At 36.9% G+C, this 22,435-nt stretch overlaps 1 protein-coding gene across 12 annotated transcripts in view; it reads left to right on the top strand.

Moving 5' to 3' along the window:
- Positions 1 to 2,568: 2,568 nt before the first annotated feature.
- LOC128507016 (interferon-induced protein 44-like) overlaps positions 2,569 to 22,435 on the top strand; it is a 136,940-nt gene continuing 117,073 nt past the window's right edge. For 5 of the 12 annotated variants that reach the window (XR_008355765.1, XR_008355766.1, XR_008355764.1 and 2 more), the window contains exons 1-6: positions 2,569 to 2,669; positions 5,850 to 5,906; positions 10,791 to 10,824; positions 14,694 to 14,892; positions 15,034 to 15,180; positions 17,419 to 17,590. Coding sequence is in view for 9 of the 12 variants with exons in the window: in XM_053477638.1 (XP_053333613.1) it covers positions 5,870 to 5,906; positions 10,791 to 10,824; positions 14,694 to 14,892; positions 15,034 to 15,180; positions 17,419 to 17,590 (589 nt within the window). In the remaining 3 variants the exon portion in view is untranslated. Of the gene's footprint in view, positions 2,670 to 5,849; positions 5,907 to 9,946; positions 9,978 to 10,790; positions 10,825 to 14,693; positions 14,893 to 15,033; positions 15,181 to 17,418; positions 17,591 to 22,435 lie in introns of all 12 variants that reach the window. The other 7 variants (XM_053477633.1, XM_053477634.1, XM_053477635.1 and 4 more) reach the window with 7 other exon arrangements.

Here is a 22,435-nt window from a genome sequence, read left to right as displayed (position 1 = left end):
TGACAGGTCCTGCGTGATGTAAGCACCGAGGTATCGGAAGCTGTCCACTCTTTCCACTGGGCTCCTGTTGATGATGGGGGTCTGGTAGTTTCTCTCCTGCTTTGTACTAAAGTCCACTATAAGCTTCTTTGTATTGCTGATGTTCAGGAGAAGATTGTTCCTCTGGCACCAGTCCTCCAGATTTACAATCTCCTCTAGGTAGGCAGACTCATCATTGTTGGTGATCAGGCCCACCACGACAGTGTCGTCAGCAAACTTGATGATGGCGGTGGAGTTGGTAGTGGCCACGCAGTCGTGGGTGTACAGAGAGTACAGCAGGGGGCTTAGAACACAACCCTGGGGGGCTCCAGTGCTGAGAGTGAGGTTGAGACATGTCCGCCCATCCTTACTGCCTGTGGTCTGCCAGTCAGAAAATTGGAGATTCACTGACACATTGATGAGCTGAGTCCCAGGTGCTCCAGCTTGGTGGTGAGTGTGGAGGGAAATTATGGTATTAAATGCAGAGCTGTAGTCGATGAAGAGCATTTTAACATAATTCCCTTTCCTAGTGTCCAGGTGAGTAAGTGATGTGTGGAGGAGTTGAGAGATTTCATCGTCTGTGGAACAGTTCTGGCGGTATGCAAACTGTAGTGGGTCGAGTGTGTCTGGTAGTGAAGAAATGATGAAGTCTCTGACTAGGCGTTCAAAGCACTTCATCACTACTGAAGTGAGGGCTACAGGGCGATAGTCATTGAGAGAGGCATGATGTGGTTTCTTTGGGACAGGAACAATGATGGACTCTTTGAAGCATGTAGGGATCACCTAAAATATAAAGAGATGTTAAATATCTCAGTGAACACAGGTGCTAGCTGGTCTGCGCAGGCTCTGAGAATACGACCAGAGATGACGTCTGGTCCTGCTGCTTTCCTGGTGTTCACTCTCTTGAAGGCTCTCCTCACGTCATGCTCGGTGATGATGAATGCGTTTCCAGTGCTGGCAGTGTCTTCCTGGTAATGATTTTATGGCCGATCAGTGTAAGAGGCAAAGAATTTATAGTTGTTGTTATCAATCTGACCAAGCATCCGCGGAATGCACTGGACAAGAAAGTTTAATCCATGTGTCTTCACCTTGCAACTCACATCATCCAAAGGATCCACTGCTAAGGGAGCAGCACAACCCCAAAGGTCTTGTGAAGTAATGGCTTGGTAGCACACAGGGAACCCACATAATATGGGTCATGATGTTTTGTGTCTTAATGCTGTGGCTGATCAGTATACACATTCTGATTGAAAAGACATCCTCTGGATAGGCAAAACCGTTGCTGCGAAAAGTAAACTTTAAAGTTGCCTCTGTGCTTTGATAAGTTTTTCTTACTCCAGGAGAGACTCAGTCAAACACACACACACATGTTGTCTATCAGAAAGGTCTCTGTCTATTAACAGGACAAAGATAGGGGTTCGCTTAAGCAAACACCTGTGCCATCAACATATGTTACTACAAAGATCATAAACCTCTGTAAATGTCCTGGTGAGATTTTGAATAACAAAAGAGTGGAAGTTAAATAGATGTCTGTCCAGAGACAAAACAGGAGATGTTGACTCAAGTTAGGGGAAGAGGGGAGGAGACAGAGAGAGAGAGAGAGAGAGAGAGAGAGAGAGAGGGAGAGAGACATAAGGAGTGAATGAGAAGGTGAGAGTGGGAGCGTTAGCACCTTTAAGAACAGATGCAAGATGTGATAGGAAGATAGCAACACAGACGATTTAACACGTTAATATTCAATCTATAAGGAGGAGAGCAAGAGAGTAGAAATAACTTATTTTATACACAATTATTTTATTACACTGGGTCAGTTGTTTGGGTGATCTGGGTTGTGTGTACACTTGAGCAAAGTCTAATACTAAACACAAAGCCTTCTGCAATACAGTGGGAATCAAAAACTAAGAAACTAATTGTCCTTAGTTATACTTCCACATTTTCCTCTTTTCAAAAATCTTTTTATTCTTTTATTCTCTTTCACATTTTACATTCCTTATTTCACTCTACTCCTTCCAATTTGATCCTTTGATCCTACCCTTTCTCTTTTCTCCTTTCACTTTTCTACATTTACTTTTCTCTTTTCACTTTCCTCTTTTCATGCTTCTCATACCTTTAGAAGGTAAATAAAGATGTGTGGCCAGGTGTAATATGTTTCCTCTGAACAACTAAAATTGGACTTGGTTGCAGATATTCCAAAAAAGTTGTCTGTTGGTTTTGAATTTTAACAAATAATGTTTGTTCCGAAAGTGTGTTCTCCTCTCCCCATTTGTGAACATAAATGCAAAAATGATATAGAATTATATAATAATTTTATGACAAGTTATGGGAAGTGTGTAATAATTGATTGTTGTGTAATTATTAAGTTACAAGATAATTATTATTAATTGTTAATAAGATTTACTAATTATCTTCTTTTGGACAAAATTTGAACTCAGTATTTATTTACAAGAAATTGACTAGTTTCAGTTTCAGTTTCTAGGAAATATGATGTTATTTATGGCAAGTTGCCAGTAGGTGGGACTGCAGTTGTTTGCTCTTTTAAGATACTGGATGAGAGAGTGGTGCAGGAGGAGGAGACTCCAAGGGATGAAGACATAAATGGAAAGGAAAAAGCTGAAAGATGTGCTAATTGTGGAGCTGCATAACCATAAACAGTGAGTACATTTTATTTATGTGTTTACTAAATATAACATATACATGTTATGGGGTGCGGTATGGAGAGCCGCACCACGAGGTGTTTTTATGATAAGAGCCCTGACGCAGGGCTTTAAAGGGGGGTCAGTGAAATAGGAGTTGTGAAAGTGCTTATGACAGGCACGGGAAGACCTTCCCGTTTAGAGATGGCGTGGGATTATTAATTATAAAACTAAAAATAAAACAAATGAAAACTGAAAACACAAAATAAACAGAACTCTGCAGTTTACGTAAGAACGGACGGGGCTCTGGAAAACAAAAAAAAAACTATACCCTTACCGAGGATTTATGAGAGAGAGAGAGAGAGAGAGAGAGAGAGTGGTTATGGTTTTTATATGCAAACTTTATACTTAACACGAGAGCGCACGCTACACGCCTGCGTGACGCTCGCTCTCTCTCTCTCTCTCTCTGTCTCTCTCTCTCTCTCTCTGTCTCTCTCTCTCTCTCTCTCTGTCTCCGGCGTCTTAGGGAGGCAGAGGCTGGGGCTTTTTCTCTCCTCTTCTCTCTTCCTGCGCTTTTATCTTGTCTTGTCTTTGTCTTGGCCCTAATCCCTTATACCGGTGCTACCTAATATTCGCACGAAGTGAGGAGGTATCAGGGCCCTTATACTAACACGCTGCCAGGTGCGGCTCGTTCAGGCTGATTGACAGACAGCGGCGTTGCCTGGCAACCGCGTGTATAAATGTCCGCGCCTTTGCCTGTTCAGAACTCCGCGTGCCCGTTCTGAACAGTTTATGCGCGGCTCTTCCCCTCGCGCGAGCCGCATCGTTACAATACATTTTGCTGTATACTGTAAATACTGTTGCTTGACTCTATTTTCCTAAATTTATTTCTAAAACGCATTACCTTATAGCAATTTACTTCCATTTTAGATAGATAGATAGATAGATAGATAGATAGATTTAGATTTAGATAGCATTTGAAATTTGCATTCAATTGGCCTGTTGGTATTTTCTCAATTTTCTTTATTTCTTTTTCTTCTTTTTGTGTCTGAAAATGTCCAACTACAAAGTTACAATGAAAATAAAGCATTACTATGTAAAAACTGTATAATATTATGTGGAAAAGGATTCATTATTATTTAAAAACCTATTATATAATACTTAAATAACATCAATGATTCACATTGATTAAAATTATTAAAATTAATAGAGTATATGATTATCATATATATAATAATAGAGTGATAAAGTATTTGATATTCTAGAAACAATATGTCAATATGGAAATATATTGTTCATCTTTTAAGTCCCAAATCTCTAATCTCAGGCTTGAAGATGGAGCAAGAACAGAAGACATGCTAGTAATATTATTGATTTTGCCAAATTTTTATTGTTTTACTTTATTTTTTTATTCCCTAGGTAATAATAATATGAAATTACAGTGACAAGAACAGAGCGTTATTAATAAGACAAATAAGAAGAAGAAGAAGAAAAAGAGAAAAAAATGTTCATGGAAAACTTTATATATTGCAAAATTCTTTAATAAAAAAATTCTTTAAAATTCCTTTAAAATTCTAATCCAATTCTTAGAAATAGCAGATCAAGCTGTTAATTGTCTTTACAAGAGAAGTCTGTCATTGACCTTTGATGCTAAAGCTGCATTAAAATACAATTCCATGGATGATGTTCTCAAGCTAATGTAAAGATACACCCGTCTGAGTCTTTTTTAGTGAGGACAACGAGAATGACTATACAGAGATAATTTAGGTAAATCGAATTTAAATTATTTGTAACAATCAAAGAAACACTTTGAAACAATAAATTGTACTTTTTTATTTAATTACCTTTATTTTTTATATGTAACAACTATAAAAAACTTATGAAAGTATTTTCCATCATACATTATTCACAATTCATAAGTGGAGTGCAGTGCAGTGTATATTTACCTTTACATGTACATCATTCCCATTTTTTAAAGCCTTATCATATATTATTGATCCCCTTTAAATTATGAGCTACACTTTATGACTGGTATTTTTTTTGCCTTATCAGATAAAAAGTTGAGCATTAAGCTTAAATAAAATATTTTATATTAAACCATTTTTTGAAGTTAAACACATGATGTTATATACCAAATTCATTTTTTTCAGTAACTTCCAGATCTTCACACATTCACACAAAAATAGACACATTAGCCATGTTAATAAGCTCCGGTCCAATCCACAAGTGATTGTCAGATTTTGTAAATATCAGGACAAATCAGGAAATAATCTGTCTACATTCAATTTGTGTAGTCAAAAACTAATGGCATAGTTTCATGGCATACATCACATGTGAAATATGTCTACATTTAACTTAATAGAATAAGAAGATAATGCTGTAGGTGTAATGTATTATAATGGCAAAAAATGAGGCAAGTGCATTAATCTTCATTAATCAAGGTACAACATAACGGTAAACAATGACAATCATAAAATTAACTTTGCATATGATGCAAGAGCCATGAGGACTATAAGTGAATCTGTGGAACAAGAAGCAATGACAAGCAAAGTTAATCTTATTTTCTATCATATTTCTTTTATCACAGTATATTTTTTTTGTACAGCATATTTTACTAGTTAATTTTTATTCTTAACAAATTTCTTTTATTCATAATTATTTTCCTATGTATAAGCTTTTATTTTTTAAGGTCACTGGCAGTCGTGTAAGCATTTCACTGCATATCGTACTGTGTATGACTGTGTATGTGACAAATAAAATTTTTATTTGATTTGAATTTGATTTGATTTGACACCTATAACAAATGCCAATATCAAGCGACACAGTAATTGGGATCTAAGTAGTGGTACTCAATATTTACTTATTTATTATTATTATTATTATTATTATTATTATTATTATTAGTTATGTTATTTGTCTTTACATGTAAGTCAAACCCTTAAAAAACTCTGGAATTTTAAGTACCAAAAAAAACCAAAAAAAATTACCACTTGTGGTGCCAAGAATGTATTAGACAGAAAAGTGACCTATGTTAATCTTGATACCAACAGCATGAGGTCCATGCTGTTGGTAAATAATTTGTCTATTGATTAACTGATTAATTAATTTATTGTATGCTTCAAATTTGCTTACACATCTAGTGTTTTTGCTGCAGCTCCATATTATGACATCTTTCCAAATTTTCCACTTTCCAATCAGGATTCACTGAATTAACAAAAATGGGAAACCCTGAGTCCAAACCTCTGCCATCTCCAGGTGGGTTTCTGAACAATAATCTCTTAAGCCTGTCTGATATTGTTATTATTGTTGGTCCCGTTGAGATCGCCACAGCAGACCATCCGGTCCACACAACAACTTGGCACAGGTTTTATGCTGGCTGCCCTACCTGATGCAACCCTCCTATTTTGTGCATGCTTTGGACCAGAACTTTTTATTTTATTTATTTGCATATTCATGACAAACCCCTGTAAATTAAATGTGTTACAAAATAAACATTATACAAGAATTTGTATTAATGGTCTTGACGGATGTCACATGCCTAGGGTTTATTATAATAGTAATGTGATATTTGATATTAATAAACCTATGAATTTATGTTGTAATATAATATTTGTTCCGTGAAACTCTTACAACACCGGAAGTAAGTTGTATTAACCCCTATTTAGACCCCGTAGCTTGGTAACTAGGTTTGTTTTCATAGACAAATGTTACATAGTGGTGCCCCATGTGTGGATCTTTTTTTTGTGCGTGTCACGGGTGTTTTAAGACTAATGAGCAAAATGAATGTCGATGCTAGTTTTGTAAATATGGCTTACTTTGGTAGACCAAGATTCATACAGGCAACTAAGGAGGTTGTAGATTGTTCAGTAGGCCCTTCTGTTACATCTTTAAGTTTATTGTACATATTTGATACACAGACTGATGATTATGATTGTGTTGATTGTGTGGCTGGTAGGACTGTGGTGCAAGCTTTGCGGAATAATATGGATAACTGTAAAGTAGATTCATTGGCTCTTTCTAAGAACTTTAACAAGTTAAAGATTGCTTTTAAAGATGCCACTAACAGTAACCTAAATAGGGAAATTCGTTTTCGGCAGGCGGTGAACGCTAGCTTGGCAGGGTTGGAGAACTATGTCCAGAAGGCCCTACAAAAGCTGAAGAAAGCAATTACAGACTATTTTCTTCAGAGAGACGCAATATGGAAGAAGCTACGTCTCACTAGCTGTCTTACTTTTCGTCGACCCCAGGCATGCCCCCCTACACCATCACCCCCTTCTGCACAGCCCACACCTATAGATGGTATTCAAGCAGAAAACTGGTTTTACCGCCACGCCTCATGATGGCAGCATTTGGGTTTGTGCGTTTGCTGGCTTTTACCACTGAGTGGCGCTATATAACTATGGACTGACGCCTCGGGCATCAGTTCATTCTCTCAAGAAATAATGAGCCGCAGCTCCTTTAGAGCTGCACGTAGTAGCGGATAAAATCAAATGAAACATTGTAGTTAAACAAATTCATAATCACAGTATTAAAATTATAAGTTAATCTTATTAGGATCGAATTTAAGCAAAGTAAACGTTAACACAGGAGTTTTTAAATTTTATCATGTGTAATTAGAAAAGCTATACGTGTAGGATTTCGTGTCATCTTATATTTTGTGTTCTTTAAATTTATAGTAGATTTATTAACTGAAATAAACGAAACTAAATGCCCATAAAAATTCAAACATTGTCAGGCCGTGCTACTGCGTCAGCAGATATTGATGGGTTTTGTGTTATTATAAGAATTAAATGCAGTACGCTGTTATGATCATCATAATGTTCTTAAATAAATAATGAAAACTTTTTAACAAATTAAATTTTCACATCCCAGCACCCCCGTTGCGCTGTATCACCACCGGCAAAAACCTTATAAAATACAAGTGAAACATTAAACGGATTTATCATCACAGTACTAAAATTACTGTTAAAAAATTAATATAGGCATTTCTTAGTTACATCGAATTTAAGCAAAGTAAATGTTAACACAGTGAGCCTTTATATTTTATTATGTGTAACACTCGCGTAGCCAGTAAACTCTGTCTGTGCATCAGAAAACAGGTGTTGTCAGATTAATGGGCAAAAACTATATAATAAAACTATAAGCTACATAGCCTTTATAAGACTTTACTTTTCATTGTGCGTGCACTTAAATAAGACAAAAAGATTTAGTAAAATAATGAAAGCAAACAGGGGTACAGCGCTATTCTGTATTGGTTTCTGTGAACTTGAGCCCGTCAGAAAATAAACCGAAACTCCGTGTATACTTGCCTCACAGACGTGAAAAATATATACTTACAGAAAGCAAAATGTCTGCTTTTATATAAACTAATGGGGAAAAAAATCAGATTATGTAATTTGTATAAAACGTAGATTACTGAGATGACGTGATGCCATCATCACCCTCATCACAGCCGAAACCAAAGACATCAACTTATCAATGAATTATTAAAATGGCCAGTCAGTTTCCTTGCTGTTTTCCCTGACGAATTTATGATCATTAGTCTACTTCTGCTGGTTCGGTGTTTCTTATCCCCACCCCCGTTAAAACGCCGTATTCAGAGGAAGGCTCGCCTGCGAGAGGTTGTGCGCGCGCAGTCCACTACACAGCAAAAAAAATCTAACTTTAGATCAAAACTCGGCAAAGTAAAAAAGCGCACACGTGCGCCGCGGGTTCACTCTAACATTTTGAATTCACTAAAAGGTTTATTTACAACCACATTTCAGCCATTCATACACATGCATTGTGCTATGTTGTTGGTACACACTTTCACTTTTCATCTCCCTATTGATCAAAATGCTCCCGAAATGAGCCGACACGAGCAGCTTTGTTTCAGTCATAATATTTATCAATCATAAAGAGGGGCGACATACACTCACCTAAAGGATTATTGGGAACACCATACTAATACGGTGTTTGACTCCCTTTCACCTTCAGAACTGCCTTAATTCTATGTGGCATTGATTTAAAAATGTGCTGAAAGCATTCTTTAGAAATGTTGGCCCATACTGATAGGATAGCATCTTGCAGTTGATGGAGATTTGTGGGATGCACATCCAGGGCACGAAGCTCTCGTTCCACCACATCCCAAAGATGCTCTATTGGTTGAGATCTGGTAACTGTGGGGGCCATTTTAGTACAGTGAACTCATTATTATGTTCAAGAAACCAATTTAAAGTGATTCGAGCTTTGTGACATGGTGCATTATCCTGCTGGAAGTAGCCATCAGAGGATGGGTACATGGTGGTCATAAAGGGATGGACATGGTCAGAAACAATGCTCAGGTAGCCCGTGGCATTTAAACGATGCCCAATTGGCACTAAGGGGCCTAAAGTGTGCCAAGAAAACATCCCCCACACCATTACACCACCACCACCAGCCTGCACAGTGGTAACAAGGCATGATGGATCCATGTTCTCATTCTGTTTACGCCAAATTCTGACTCTACCATTTGAATGTCTCAACAGAAATCGAGACTCCTCAGACCAGGCAACATTCTTCCAGTCTTCAACTGTCTAATTTTGGTGAGCTTGTGCAAATTGTAGCCTCTTTTTTCCTATTTGTAGTGGAGATGAGTGGTACCCGGTGGGGTCTTCTGCTGTTGTAGCCCATCCGCCTCAAGGTTGTGCGTGTTGTGGCTTCACAAATGCTTTGCTGCATACCTCGGTTGTAACGAGTGGTTATTTCAGTCAAAGTTGCTCTTCTATCAGCTTGAATCAGTCGGCCCATTCTCCTCTGACCTCAAGCATACTTCATGTGTTTCCCTTTTCACACCATTCTTTGTAAACCCTTGAAATGGTTGTGCGTAAAAATCCCAGTAACTGAGCAAAATGTGAAATACTCAGACCGGCCCGTCTGGCACCAACAACCATGCCTCGCTCAAAATTGCTTAAATCACCTTTCTTTCCCATTCTGACATTCAGTTTGGAGTTCGGGAGATTGTTTTGACCAGGACCACACCCCTAAATGCATTGCATGGCAACTGCCATGTGATTGGTTGATTAGATAATTGCAATAATGAAAAATTGAACAGGTGTTTCTAACAATCCTTTAGGTGAGTGTATATAACTGTGGTTTAGCCCATCCTTGTACCATGAATGTACACATAAATGAAATACAAATAAAAATAGAACTGGATAAAGTGCACAAATTAAGATAAGTCTTTTTTCCATGTAAATATAGTAAAATATATTTCTGAATTTGAGAAAATCTAATTTAAAAAAAATAAATAATTTTTTTATGTTTTTTGTATTAAGAATTGACAAAGCCTTGGAGACGAGTGGACTGGTAAGAATCTAAATTATGTTAATATTAAGTCAAAATAGTAATGGAAATGGAAGTTATGAACAGTTATGGGGTAGATGTAACAGAAACTATTTTTTTTTTATATATATACTTGTTCAGCACTTTTGCCTCGAGGTGGGTAATGTCACTCAACAGAGCCAATCAATGTGATAGTTTACAATGTAAGACTATAATGCATCGACAATGTCTTGGCGGCTTTTCTGACTTTCCTGCCTTACCAGAAACCCTCTGTGTGGTTGTCCGTCGGTTTGCCTGTCGCAAGACCCACAGTCACCAACAAACATTGGCACCTAAAACTGCTATTCTCTGGCAAGATCGCATTTTCCGCAGTCCTTATCATATCTCTTCCCAATCACAGTCTTCTTTAACTACTCACATCATACCATGGACATTGCTAAATAAATGCTTATATTCCTAATCACTTTGACAAGCCTTTTGTCTTCATATTGTCTTTCATATTTTGTCTTGCATTGGCTCTTTGCTCAGCCTGTGCTGCTTTGTCTTTTTTATGCCTGTTGTGACCACATGCTTGCTTATATTTTGTGGATTATTACCTTGAGTAGATTATTACAACATTATAAAAGCAGCCTCTTTTCTGACATTCATACTGTTTATTTGTTTGTTTGTTTATATTTTAGATGGATTTCACACATTAACCATTACCAATCTAGATTCATCAATCACATTCGTTTAGACATAATTTTTACATTTTATTTGATTCATTTGGATTTACTTTCAGTTTCCATTTCCATGAAATGCTATGTCATCCTTGTTTTACATGTCTTTGTCTTTTAGAATTTGATACTCCATGGCGGACAATGAACTGGGGGTAAGTTTTCTAGTTTTTACTTTAAAAAAATCATTTGTTACACAGGTGAGAACAGAAAGTAGTCATTGTCAATGAAAAAAAAGCATAAAAGAAAATGTGACAAAAGGTGTTGACAATATCATCCAGAGATCAGGAATTTGAATCTCAATGATGCCAAAGCCAATGGCCAGGAGTCCAAGAAAGCAAAATGTTGTTAGGGAGGTAAGCTTGAAAGAGACACACTTTTCCCTCCCCTATTAATAATGACAGCAACACCAGACCAATCATAAGCATTTTTAGCCCATTTGTAGCGGCTTAAAAATGGCAGCTGATGTCTGCGACGAAAACCAGGTACACCAATTTCTGCAGTTTATTCTAAGAAAAAGCAGCAAGGTGCACAATTAGTACACGCACACCGCAAAATGCTTACATCTCAAGTGCAACAGCGCTTTCCAGTTTGTGCTATTAGCTATTACTCCACGTGCTCCCTTTTGCTCCGTTACGAGTACAACACATGGGCAAGAACAGCAATTACCACAGAAAAAAAAACATTCAATTGTAATAGACGTCAAAGATGCAGCAATAAAATTCAGGAAAATGTAAAAGCCTTAACATGTAAATACCTAATGAGATGTGTTAAGCCAAATCATAATGTTCCAAGATATATATTTCAACAAAACAATAAGTCAAGTGGCACAATGGCTTAGTGGTTACCCCTGTTGCAATGCACATCCAGGGACGTGTGTGGGTGGGTATAGGTGTAGATGATAAATAGATGGAAGACAAGAAAATAACTCTCCATAGCTTGAAAAAATAGATGGATGGAAATCAAGAAGACACTAACCTCCATAGCTTGAAATTTATGCAAAATGATGATTTTAACTGTTTTAATTTATTTTTGTAATGTGAAATTTCACTTCAAATAAAACAAAAGAATTCCATTCTGATATGCTTAAAATATGATGTTGCAAAATAGTGCAAGAAGAGAAATAACCATTAGGGTGGGCAAACTCTGGAGGCACTGTCTATATTGAAAGGAAAATAGAGTGAGGGTCCTGTTTTTCAATACATCGTTATGTCTGTGTAAAAGATTACTTTTTTTTACCTTCAGCATTACATATTTAACTCAAATAACAAATTCATGCCCAGAGGCAGCAATAAGAAACAACAAAAAAAAAAACACTAAGAATGGTGTAGTGGCAGGGGCATGATCAAGCACCCCAAGTGTATGTGTGTTTGCATGAAAGTGTGTTGAGTTTAAAGCAACTGGTAACTTCACAATGACAATGACATTTTCAGGTCTGTGGGGACACTTTTCTTAATAAGATAATTATTTTAAGTAGTATAATCATTTTAAGTAGAACTTTTCTTTTTTACCGTACCCATTCCCTTGGGTGCATTTTTTAAATAACGCAAAATAACTCACTTCCATTTTATCAAATCTGATAACAAGCTCAATGAGTCTTAAATGTGTACCAGGTCTCCTAAGTAGATATGAGCTATGGCAAAACCTATTCGCCGTGAGTTTAAAGCATTGCCATGACTGAACTGTTTGAGAACAAAATTCGCATCGTCACTGTCTTGAGATCATATTGGCTTGAATGGGTGGCAATTGGATCCCCTAGGAAAAGTATATCATTACAATTCCAAAAAACATGATTTGTAAAAAAAACTGAAAATACAGTAAAACCTTGGATTGTGAGTACCTTTGTCTGTAAGTGTTTTACGAGACAAGCAAAAATTTGAAATAATTTTTAACTCGGTAAATGAACGAGGTCTTGAAATACGAGCAGTATTGTGGGTAATCGTCTCCAATTCTTGATGTCGGTGAGCGTGCATTACTTGTATAGTCAACATACATGCGCACATGTACTGTTTACTATAACACTATGACAAGTGCGCATGTGCATTTGTGTGAGCGAGAGTATCTGTTGGGAGCTGGTGTGTGTGTGTGTGTGCGCGCGCGTGTGTGTGTTGTATGTTTGTGTGTGTGTAAAAGTTGTCCTACACAATATCCCTCCTCCTCCTCTCCTCTCTCTGGTCTTAATCACTACAGCTATGATTCTTTTCAAAGGTAAAGTGCAGGTTAATTTGTTTTATTTTTATTTTATATTTTGTATTAATTATTTTTATATGGATATATTTTGTGCTGTGGAACGAATCATCAAAGTTTCCATTATTTCTTATGGAGGAATTCGCTTTGATATGCATGTGCTGCCCCTGTGAGGCAGAGAATGTGTTTGTCTTTTTGTCCCCTCTGTTTTGCCTTTGTTTCTAGAAGTTTCATTAGTTCCATTCAAAAGAAATCAGTTTAGCTGTTGTTTTCTCTTACCTTTTGTGAGTACCTAAAGAACATATCTGTGAGTAAAAGTGACATTTGTTATATTAACTTATGATACATTTTCATGTTAATCTGTGCAGTTTGTGTTTTTAGTGAAATGTAAAATCTGTACAATATTAATTAGGTTTGCTAGTGAAAAATGCATTCAGTTCATACTTTTATTCTCAACTATTTTATTTATATAATTTGCAAATTGATTTATTTTGATACAAAAAGGGTAAAATTTTGTGTTTCAGTTTTACAGCAAATTTTTTCAGTAAAGATCCTAATTTGAGAGACTTGCTTGCTGGGTATTTATTGAAGGAACTTGGAACTTGTAAGCCAACAGTCAAGCCAGGATCTTCCTACTTTACGTTTTAGTGAGGACAGATTAATGCGAGTGTTTTGATTTACAAGCACGCTTCCAGAATGAATTATGCTCACAATCCAAGTTTTAACTGAAACTGACTTCTTGTGGATTAGACCCAATAGAAGCTGTTCAGCTCAACGAGTTCTGAATGTCTACCAGGTTTTATACTGTATGTATACATGCAGGTGTGTATCAGCTATGCAGTAGTATGCAGATTTTCCACGCTGTGAAGGACTATTATTGCTTGGCCTTAAAAAACCACTGAGCTGTAGCATTCATTTATTAAAGTAGAATGAATTATTACTGGGCATTTCAGCTCTTGCCATTCTCTTTCCTGAAATAAAAAATGAGACATGAACTACTGCAACGAAGAGATGACCCTTCCCAATTGCAAAACCAAGAGCTGAACAAACTTGCTCATCAAGAGTTTAAGTATGTCTTGAGACACAGGTTGAGGTTTTGAGGGTTTGATTCCCACCTCTGGTCTGTGTGCATGGTCTCCCCATGCTTGGGGGATACTCCAGTTTCGTCTCACAGTCCAAAGATGCAGATTAGGTTGATTGGCCTTCTAAAATTATGTAGGTCATGCGTGCGTGCCCCGTGAGGGAGTCGCACGGACTGTGGTCCTGCCTCAATCCCAAAATCTCCTGGGATAGTCTTCAGGTCCCCGCAACCCTGTTCCAGGATAAGGAGTATAGAAGATGAATAAATTAATAAATATCTACTCATTTTTTTCTGTTACCATTGTATTATCTTATGATTTGTATTACATTTTCTCAATTGAAATCAATTCATAGGTTATTGACTTTTTTTTTTTTTAGAATGGGGTGGTTAGTTTTTAGGAAAGCATTACTATTTGGTACTTTAGTCCACATTATTGAATTTTGTTATTTTAGTGGATTTGCTAAAAAGTCTTTTTACAGCAGTCCAGTGATGTCCACATTGTAAAAAATAAATTTGTCATATGTTTTTACTACAAAATGATAGATAAATAGCAATGTAAAATGCAATGCAATGTAAATGCAAACTGCTACAATCCACCTTCAAATAACTTAAAAAGGGGTATGAGGTTTCTAAGACAACCACCATATTTCAAAATGAACGATACAGGGAAAGTATTTTTGGCCAGCTTGGATTTTCTCAGTATTCTCACACTTTTCTCCGAATGTCAACACTGTTTTGTTGCTTTGTTTTTGTTAGGAAAAAAGATGAAATTGAGCAGAAACTGAGGAACTTTAGACTCCACAACCCAAATGTTCAGTTTGTAAGAATTCTTCTTGTTGGTGAAGTCGGGGCAGGAAAGTCTAGTTTCATAAACTCAGTCAATAATGCTTTTCAAAGAAGAATCACCTCTAGAGCTCTTGTTGATGGAACAGGTGGAACCAGTTTCACAAAAGTAGTGAGTATTTAATATTTTTAATTTCATCATTCATAATAGCTTGAAAAAATACTTTTTGAATAATCAGCAACAAATAAAACATGTTAAGAAATATTTTAACATAACATATAAATAATTTACCTGAGTTTGTCTGTCTTTTAGTACAAAACCTATCACATTGAAGGAGAGGATGGTTCCCCCTTACCCTTTGTCCTCAATGATATCATGGGGATTGAGGCCACTCAATCTGGTGCACATGAAAAGGATATTATCAAAGCTTTACATGGGTTTCTTGAGGAAGGATACAAAGTAAGAAAAGCCCTTCCAACTTGTTTAAAATACAATGCAGGCAAAGTTTTGCACATTTTTTCACACTCATCATGATCAATCAATAGATGTGGTAACTCATCATCATTTGGGTGAAAACGGATAGCAAGAAATACTTTTGCAGTTATACTGTGCGAGAAGTTTAATAAAACAGTTGATTTATTTTAATTAATATGGAGTCCAGTTTGTTATTGGTGGCTCAAGTAGACTGTAGGAAATTTCCTGAAGTATTGAGCAACTGCAATCACAAGTCTTCAGAGAACAGCTGTCTGCATCTGCTGAGGTTAGGGCACGCATCCCAATCAGACCACATGGGGCCTCCATGTGACGGGATCTCCAACTAGAAACGGGGGATCAGGATCAATTAGACAGGTCTAGAGTCCAGAGGGGTCTGGATCACTGGCAACTCAAGAGCGGCACATGTGGCTGGACAGAGAGACAGGGAAAGAGAGAGAGAAAAGAGAAGAGAAAGAGAGATACCAGTTTTTTATGCTCACAGTCACAGAGTGTATAAGGTGAATCTATATTTTGAATGTATATTTAATTTAGCTGTAGTACACACCCCCAAACTCCTTTTCTTAACAAGACTTCAGGTATGCTAACACCTCACTCCAATTAGCTTTTTTGAGGGATTTAAGCACTGTGCAGTTGTTATGGTTGTTCTCAATAAAGACATTAAACATTAGAAACATTAAAAAACATGAAACAGATTTTTTTGTTATTATTTTAGGCACATTATATTTGTCAATACCATTGACTTAGATGAAGATCAGATCACATTTTATGTCAAATTAATGCAGAAAAACAATTCCAAAAGGTTCACATACATTTTCTTGCCACTGTATATGGACAGAATTCCGCCATATGTTGAGGAATGTTATTTGAGTCTGAGCTCTAATTGGATTTTTTCAAATAATCCTTGTGGTGCAGCACTGTGCGTGTGATTAGTTAAATGGCGCTACTTTAGATTAGCTTAAATTACATGGTGCGAATAACAGTGGAATATTACATTTAGTGATTGTTGTGGTTTTCCGCGAATGCAAATAACAGTACATTTGTAACTATTAGCTTTATGCATTTTTATAGTCCACTAAAAAGTTAATTAGTTAACTAGCAAATCTGTTTTCAAACGTAATTTACTGTGGTTTTATTTATGCATATATAATTTTATTATACAAAATTACATTATTTTGGCTGTTTATATCTCAACAACTGAATATGTCAGTGTATTTTTTAAACAATATTATACGTGTGTGTGTGTGTATATATCTGCAATTATTGTTAAAAAAACAAATGTTGATTTACATAAAATTAGGTTTAAATGTCACAATGAAAGATTATTAAACTCTATATCTGGCTCTTGCATTTGTTAAAGTTTACTTTTATACATAAATAATACCCTGATTTATGGTTTTATATAGTTATGAGCAAAACATCAAATTAAAGAAGCATTTAGTTTTTTTATCCGACTAATCGATTAATCGGGGGGTAAATCACAATTCATGAGATTGTCTTGACCAGGGCCACACCCCTAAATGCATTTAAGCAACTGCCATGTGATTGGTTGATTAGATAATAGCATTAATGAGAAATTGAACAGGTGTTCCTAATAATCCTTTAGGTAAGTGTATATAGAGCATCCTGAGTGAAAACTTCCAGGCTCCAACTTTTCTGATTGGGGCAATGGTTTACATTTTAACAAGACACTGACCCCAAGCCTACTGAAAAACTTCAGTGGCTTCAAATTAACACTGTAAGAGTCTCTGGAGTGGAGAATTGCTGAGTAATGACTCTGCCCATCCAATCTGGTTAAGCTTCAACTTTTCTTCTAAGAAGAATGAAAAAATCTTCCAAAGGTGTGCTAAGCTTGTAAAATCATTGAAAAGTAGAACTGAGGCTGTCATTGCTGCAAAAAGTTCTTAAACCAAGTACTAAGTGATGGGTCTGAATTCTTGGGTAAATCGAATATTTCAGTCTTTATTTTAATAAATCAACAAAACAGTATAAACATCTATATGTAGTCATTTTGAAGTATTGTGTGTAGAATGATAAGGGGGTAAAATTACTTCATTTATTAATTTTAAGATGAGTGTGAAACATAAAATGTGGAAAATTTAAAAGGCTCTGAATTTTTCTTTTTTTTTTTTTTTAAGAAACGGATTTTTGCATATACCCATGAATTAAAGAACTATGTATTATCTCTTTCATGTACACATTCAGTTAAATCCTGCGTCCCCGGTGTCTCCAAATGACCCTGGCCATAGGAGCAACCCAGCTCTTGAGGATCAAACCTTCTGCCTGGTCAACATCATCGCAGCTGACAAAGTATCACTGATGCATAATGAGGTCATTGTAAAGCTGAAAAAAATCCGTCAGGCAGCAACAGATCTGAGTAAGCCTGTGTAAATGTCATCCCTTGTTTAAAACAAAACAAACCAATATATATATATATATATATATATATATATATATATATATATATATATATATATATATATATATATTTCATGTGAAACATAATAATAATACTATAATAGTAACAATAATAATAATAATAATAATAATAATAATAATAATAATAATGCATTTTTTTAACTGGGATTGAGTTATCAAGCATGTATAAACTACCTTGGGTGACATAAGTTCTAAGATTGTGCCAACATTTATTTGAGTAGAACCTCACACCTTCAGCTATGCCATTGCCTATGTTTTTTTTTCTTTTCTTTTTTTATTTTGTAGAAATGGACAAATACACAACCAGATTTTTTTTTTTTTACTTTTTTTCTGGCAAATGTAATAAGAATCAGCTATAGAAGATAATCACCCTCCTTTAAAATATCACATTTTGTTGCTGTGCAGCCTGAACTAAAAACAGACTGATTGATATCCATCAAAATGTCATGTCAAATATATAAAAAAAAATTGACTAACTAAGTTTAAAAGAATCAACCCCCCTCCTAAAATGACTCAATCACATGAAGGAAATTACTTTTTTAATGGCACACAAAGTTTTGCAGGTCTAGACGTTGCGATATTTGCCCACTCTTCTTTTCAAAACTGTTCAAGTTGAGGTTCGATGGTCTTCAAGTCATTTCACAGATTTTCAGAAGGTTTTTAGTCTGGACTCTGACATTCACTTTTTTTTTCCTTCAACCACTGCGTGGTCAGTTTTGCTGTGTCCTTTGGGTCATTGTCAAGTTGGAAGGTAAACCTTCTTCCTATTGACAACTTTCTGGCAGAGGGGCAGATTTTCCTCAAGAATTTGATGGCATTTTGCCCCATCCATTTTTCTTCTACCCTAAAAAGTGTTCCAGTCCCTACTCCAGCATAGCATGATATTGCTACCTCCCTGCTTAACTGTAGGAATGTTTTTATTTGGATGGTGTAAAGTTCTAAAATTGTGTAGTAGAAGAAGTGAGTTGCTCGATCTATCTGCTGTGTTTCGATAAGCTTTTCTGGCGCCAGGAGAGACTCAGTCAAATGCACAAACACGTTGTTGGTCAGAAAGGTTTCTGCTTATTAACGGCAAAAGACAGAGTTTTTATCTGTTTGACCAAACACCTGTGCCATCAACATCTGTTGCTACAAAAAAACATAAACCATAGTAAAATGTCCTTATAAAATCCTGAAGAACAAAGGAGTGAAAGTTAGACAGGTTAAACCAGGAGGTGTTGGCTCGAGTTAGTGAGGGAGGGGGAAAGAGAGAGGGAGAGACAGAGAGAGAGAATGAGAAGGTGAGGATGGGAGTGTTAGCACCTAAAGAACAGATGCAAGAGAACACAGGAAGATTTAACATGTTAATATCAGATCTATGAGAAAGAGAGGAAGGGAGTAGAAATAACTTTTCTTTTATATAAAATAATTTCCTTACAGTTGCCCCTTTAACAGAATTTGTAAATGTCAAAGTGACATAGCAAGTAAGGATTCTTCATGTTAATATCATGAAGTAGATGATGGGTAACTTCAATAGAAATAATAATAAGAAGGCCAATAAAGAAAAATAGTAGTTATAGAGACGATAGGTACTGTAGGGTGGCACAGTGGTGTACATAGGTAGCACTGTTGCCTTGCACCTCCAGGATCCGGGTTTCGATTCCTGGCCAAGTTCGATTCCCGTCTCTGTGTACATGGGGTTTGCAAGGTCTCCCTGAGCTTGGTGGGTTTTCTCCCAGTACTCCAGTTTCCTCCCAGAGTCCAAAGACCTGCAGATTAGGTTAATTGGTGTATGCGTGTGAATGAATGTGTGAGTGTGTGTGCGTGCCACAGGATAGATTGGCACCCTGTCCAGGGTGTACCACACCTCATGCCCTTAGTCGCCTAGGCTCCAGATTCCCCGAAACCTTGTATAAAGAATAAAGTGGTAGGGACAATAAGTAAGTGAGTACATAGGTAATTGGGCGTTGGTACAAAAAGCTAATACAAAGTTTAACCTATATGTGTATGTGAAAAGCAACAAGAGCCCCCTTCAGCACATAAGTAGCTCCACCATTATCACCATCAATAGATGTTGAAATACCGTATCTAGGAATTATTTCTTTTGCCAGAATTTTAACTATTGTTGCATTTTCTTTTAAGAATGGAAGTACTTCTACCCATTTAGAAAATGTCTTCATAATTACAAGCATGTATTTAAGATTTCTGACAGGTGGCATGTGTGTAAAATCAAATTGTAGACTTTGAAATGATGCGATAGGCATTGGCAAGGCATCATTTTTAACATGTTGTCCTTGTGTATTTGCACAGAGCAAACATGAATTAAAAAAAAACAAGTGTAGTTTTATTAGGCTGTAAGCTGTGTGATATTATGAATGCCATGTGAGTGTATAATACCATGAAAATGATGCACTAGTAATGGGACGACAGATACTGGAAGAGCTATGCCCCCTGCCTCATCACGTATTAGCATATACACTTATAGGAAGACCAAAAATGTAGATCTTTAGGTGAAAAATGGGTTTGTAAGAAGCCTATGACGATGTCAGATGACAAACTTGGGACATGGGACGTCAAAGAGAATACTGTATATAAACAACTAATTATTTAATTAATTATTTATTCGTTTGTAATATAGTTAGTAAACAACCCAAGCATATCGAGGTTAAGCTGACAGTTTTTTTGCTCTTTTTTTTTTTTTTTGTGATGTTCGAACAGAGTATATACAGGGGTTGGACGATAAAACTGAAACACTGGCCAAATTTAGTGTTGGAGGTTTCATGGCTAAATTTGACCTGCCTGGTGGCCAATTTTCATTAATTGCACATTCCACCAGTAAGAGCAGAGTGTGAAGGTTTAATTAGCAGACGAATCTCACAGTTTAAAATATTGCCATGCACACAACATTATGGGTGACATATAAGAGTTCAAAAGAGGACATTGTTGGTGATATTGTGACCAAGACAGCAAGTCTTTGTGATGTATCAAGAGCCACGGTATCCAGGGTAATGTCAGCATACCACCAAGTAGGATGAACCACAATCCAACAGGAGTAACTGTGGACACAAGAGGAAGCTTTCTGGAAGGGATTTTGGGGTGCTAACCTGAATTGTATCCAAACAACATAAAACCACAGCTGCCTAACTTACTGCAGAATTAAATGTGCACCTCAACCCCCCATGTTTTCACCAAAACTGTTCATCGGGAGCTCCACAGGGTCAATGTACATGGCCGGGCTGCTATAGCCAAACCTTTGTTTACTCGTGCCAATGCAAAACATCGGTGTTACTGGTGCCAGCAGCTAAAAAATCTTGGGCTGTGGACAATGTGAAGCATGTATTGTTCTCTGATGAGTCCACCTTTACTGTCTTTCCCACATCTGGGTAAGTTACGGTGTAGAGAAGCCCCAAAGAAGGGTACAACCCAGACTGTTGCATGCCCAGAGGTGGGGTGGATCAGTGATGGTTTGGGCTGCAATAACATGGCATTCCCTAGACCCAATACTTGTGCTAGATGGGCGTGTCACTGCCAAGGACTACCGAACCATTCTGGAGGACCATGTGCACCCAATGGTTCAAACATTTTATCCCGAAGGCGGTGCCGTGTATCAGGATGATAATGCACCAACACACACAGCAAGACTGGGGACAGAGTGGTTTGATGAACATGAAAGTGAAGTTGAACATCTCCCATGGCCTGCACAGTCGTCAGATCTAAATATTATTGAGCCACTTTGGGGTGTTTTGGAGGAGCGTTTTCCAGCATCACGTAGTGACCTGGCCACTATTCTGCAAGAAAAGTGGCTCAAAATCCCTCTGGCCACTGTGAAAGAATTGTATCTGTCATTCCCAAGATGAATTGATGGCCGCGAAAGGAGGCCCTACATCATACTAATGAATTATTGTGGTCTAAAACCAGCTGGTTTAGTTTCATTGTCTTAACTTACCTTCCTGAAGAAAGAAAAATTTAAAATTCAGATTTAAAGTTTTAAAGTTGTGTAGTAAAAGAAGCAAATAGCTCGGTCTGTCCGTTGTGCTTTTAGAGTGGAACCTTGGATTACAAGCATAATTCGTTCTGGGAGCGGGCTCGTATTTCAAAACACTTGTAAACCAAATCGATTATTTCCCTCCCATAAGATATAATAAAAATCTAATTATTCGTTCCACAGCCCCCCCCCCCCAAAAAAAATGCATAAAAATAATTAAAACAAAATATAAAGTAAAAAAGTAAAAATAAATCCCTACAGATAAGTGTTTCTGTTTAGCACACAGGTGCATTAGCGAAAAGACTGTTTTATCAGAAAAATTTGCAAGGAACATCTCTAATAACACTCGCGTGAGCGCAAACTAACAGAATCCCTGCTGTAAAGTAAAGAAAAATAACAAATCAATCTGCTTTTTACCTTCGAAAAGAATCGCAACAGAGCAGTGTTTCTGTGTAGAGCAAAGAGTGTGTGAATCCAGGAGAAGGAGGGGGTGGGACGGGGGGGATGTAAACGCGAGAGTGTGTGTGTGTGTGTGTGTGTGTGTGTGTGTGTGTGTGTGTGTGTGTGTGTGAAGGAGCACGGTGTCAAATTACGTGCACGCACACAAATAAGGACTAATGACAGGCTGATACAAAGAGAGAGAGAGAAAATGGATCTTAATAGGCTTTACTGTGCTTCTAGGCAGGGACAAAGCTTTTGAATTTTTTTGTATCTGTATTTTTTTGTGTCTATCTTCTGACCTGTGCCACTGCACAACTTTCTGCTTTGCCACCCCTTTCCTGACATGTTGGTGTTATTTATTTCACTTTTAAAGGTTGT

Source organism: Clarias gariepinus, chromosome 18, assembly GCF_024256425.1.
Source record: "Clarias gariepinus isolate MV-2021 ecotype Netherlands chromosome 18, CGAR_prim_01v2, whole genome shotgun sequence".
NCBI lineage: Eukaryota > Metazoa > Chordata > Actinopteri > Siluriformes > Clariidae > Clarias > Clarias gariepinus.
This window is presented reverse-complemented; position numbering and strand designations above follow the sequence as displayed.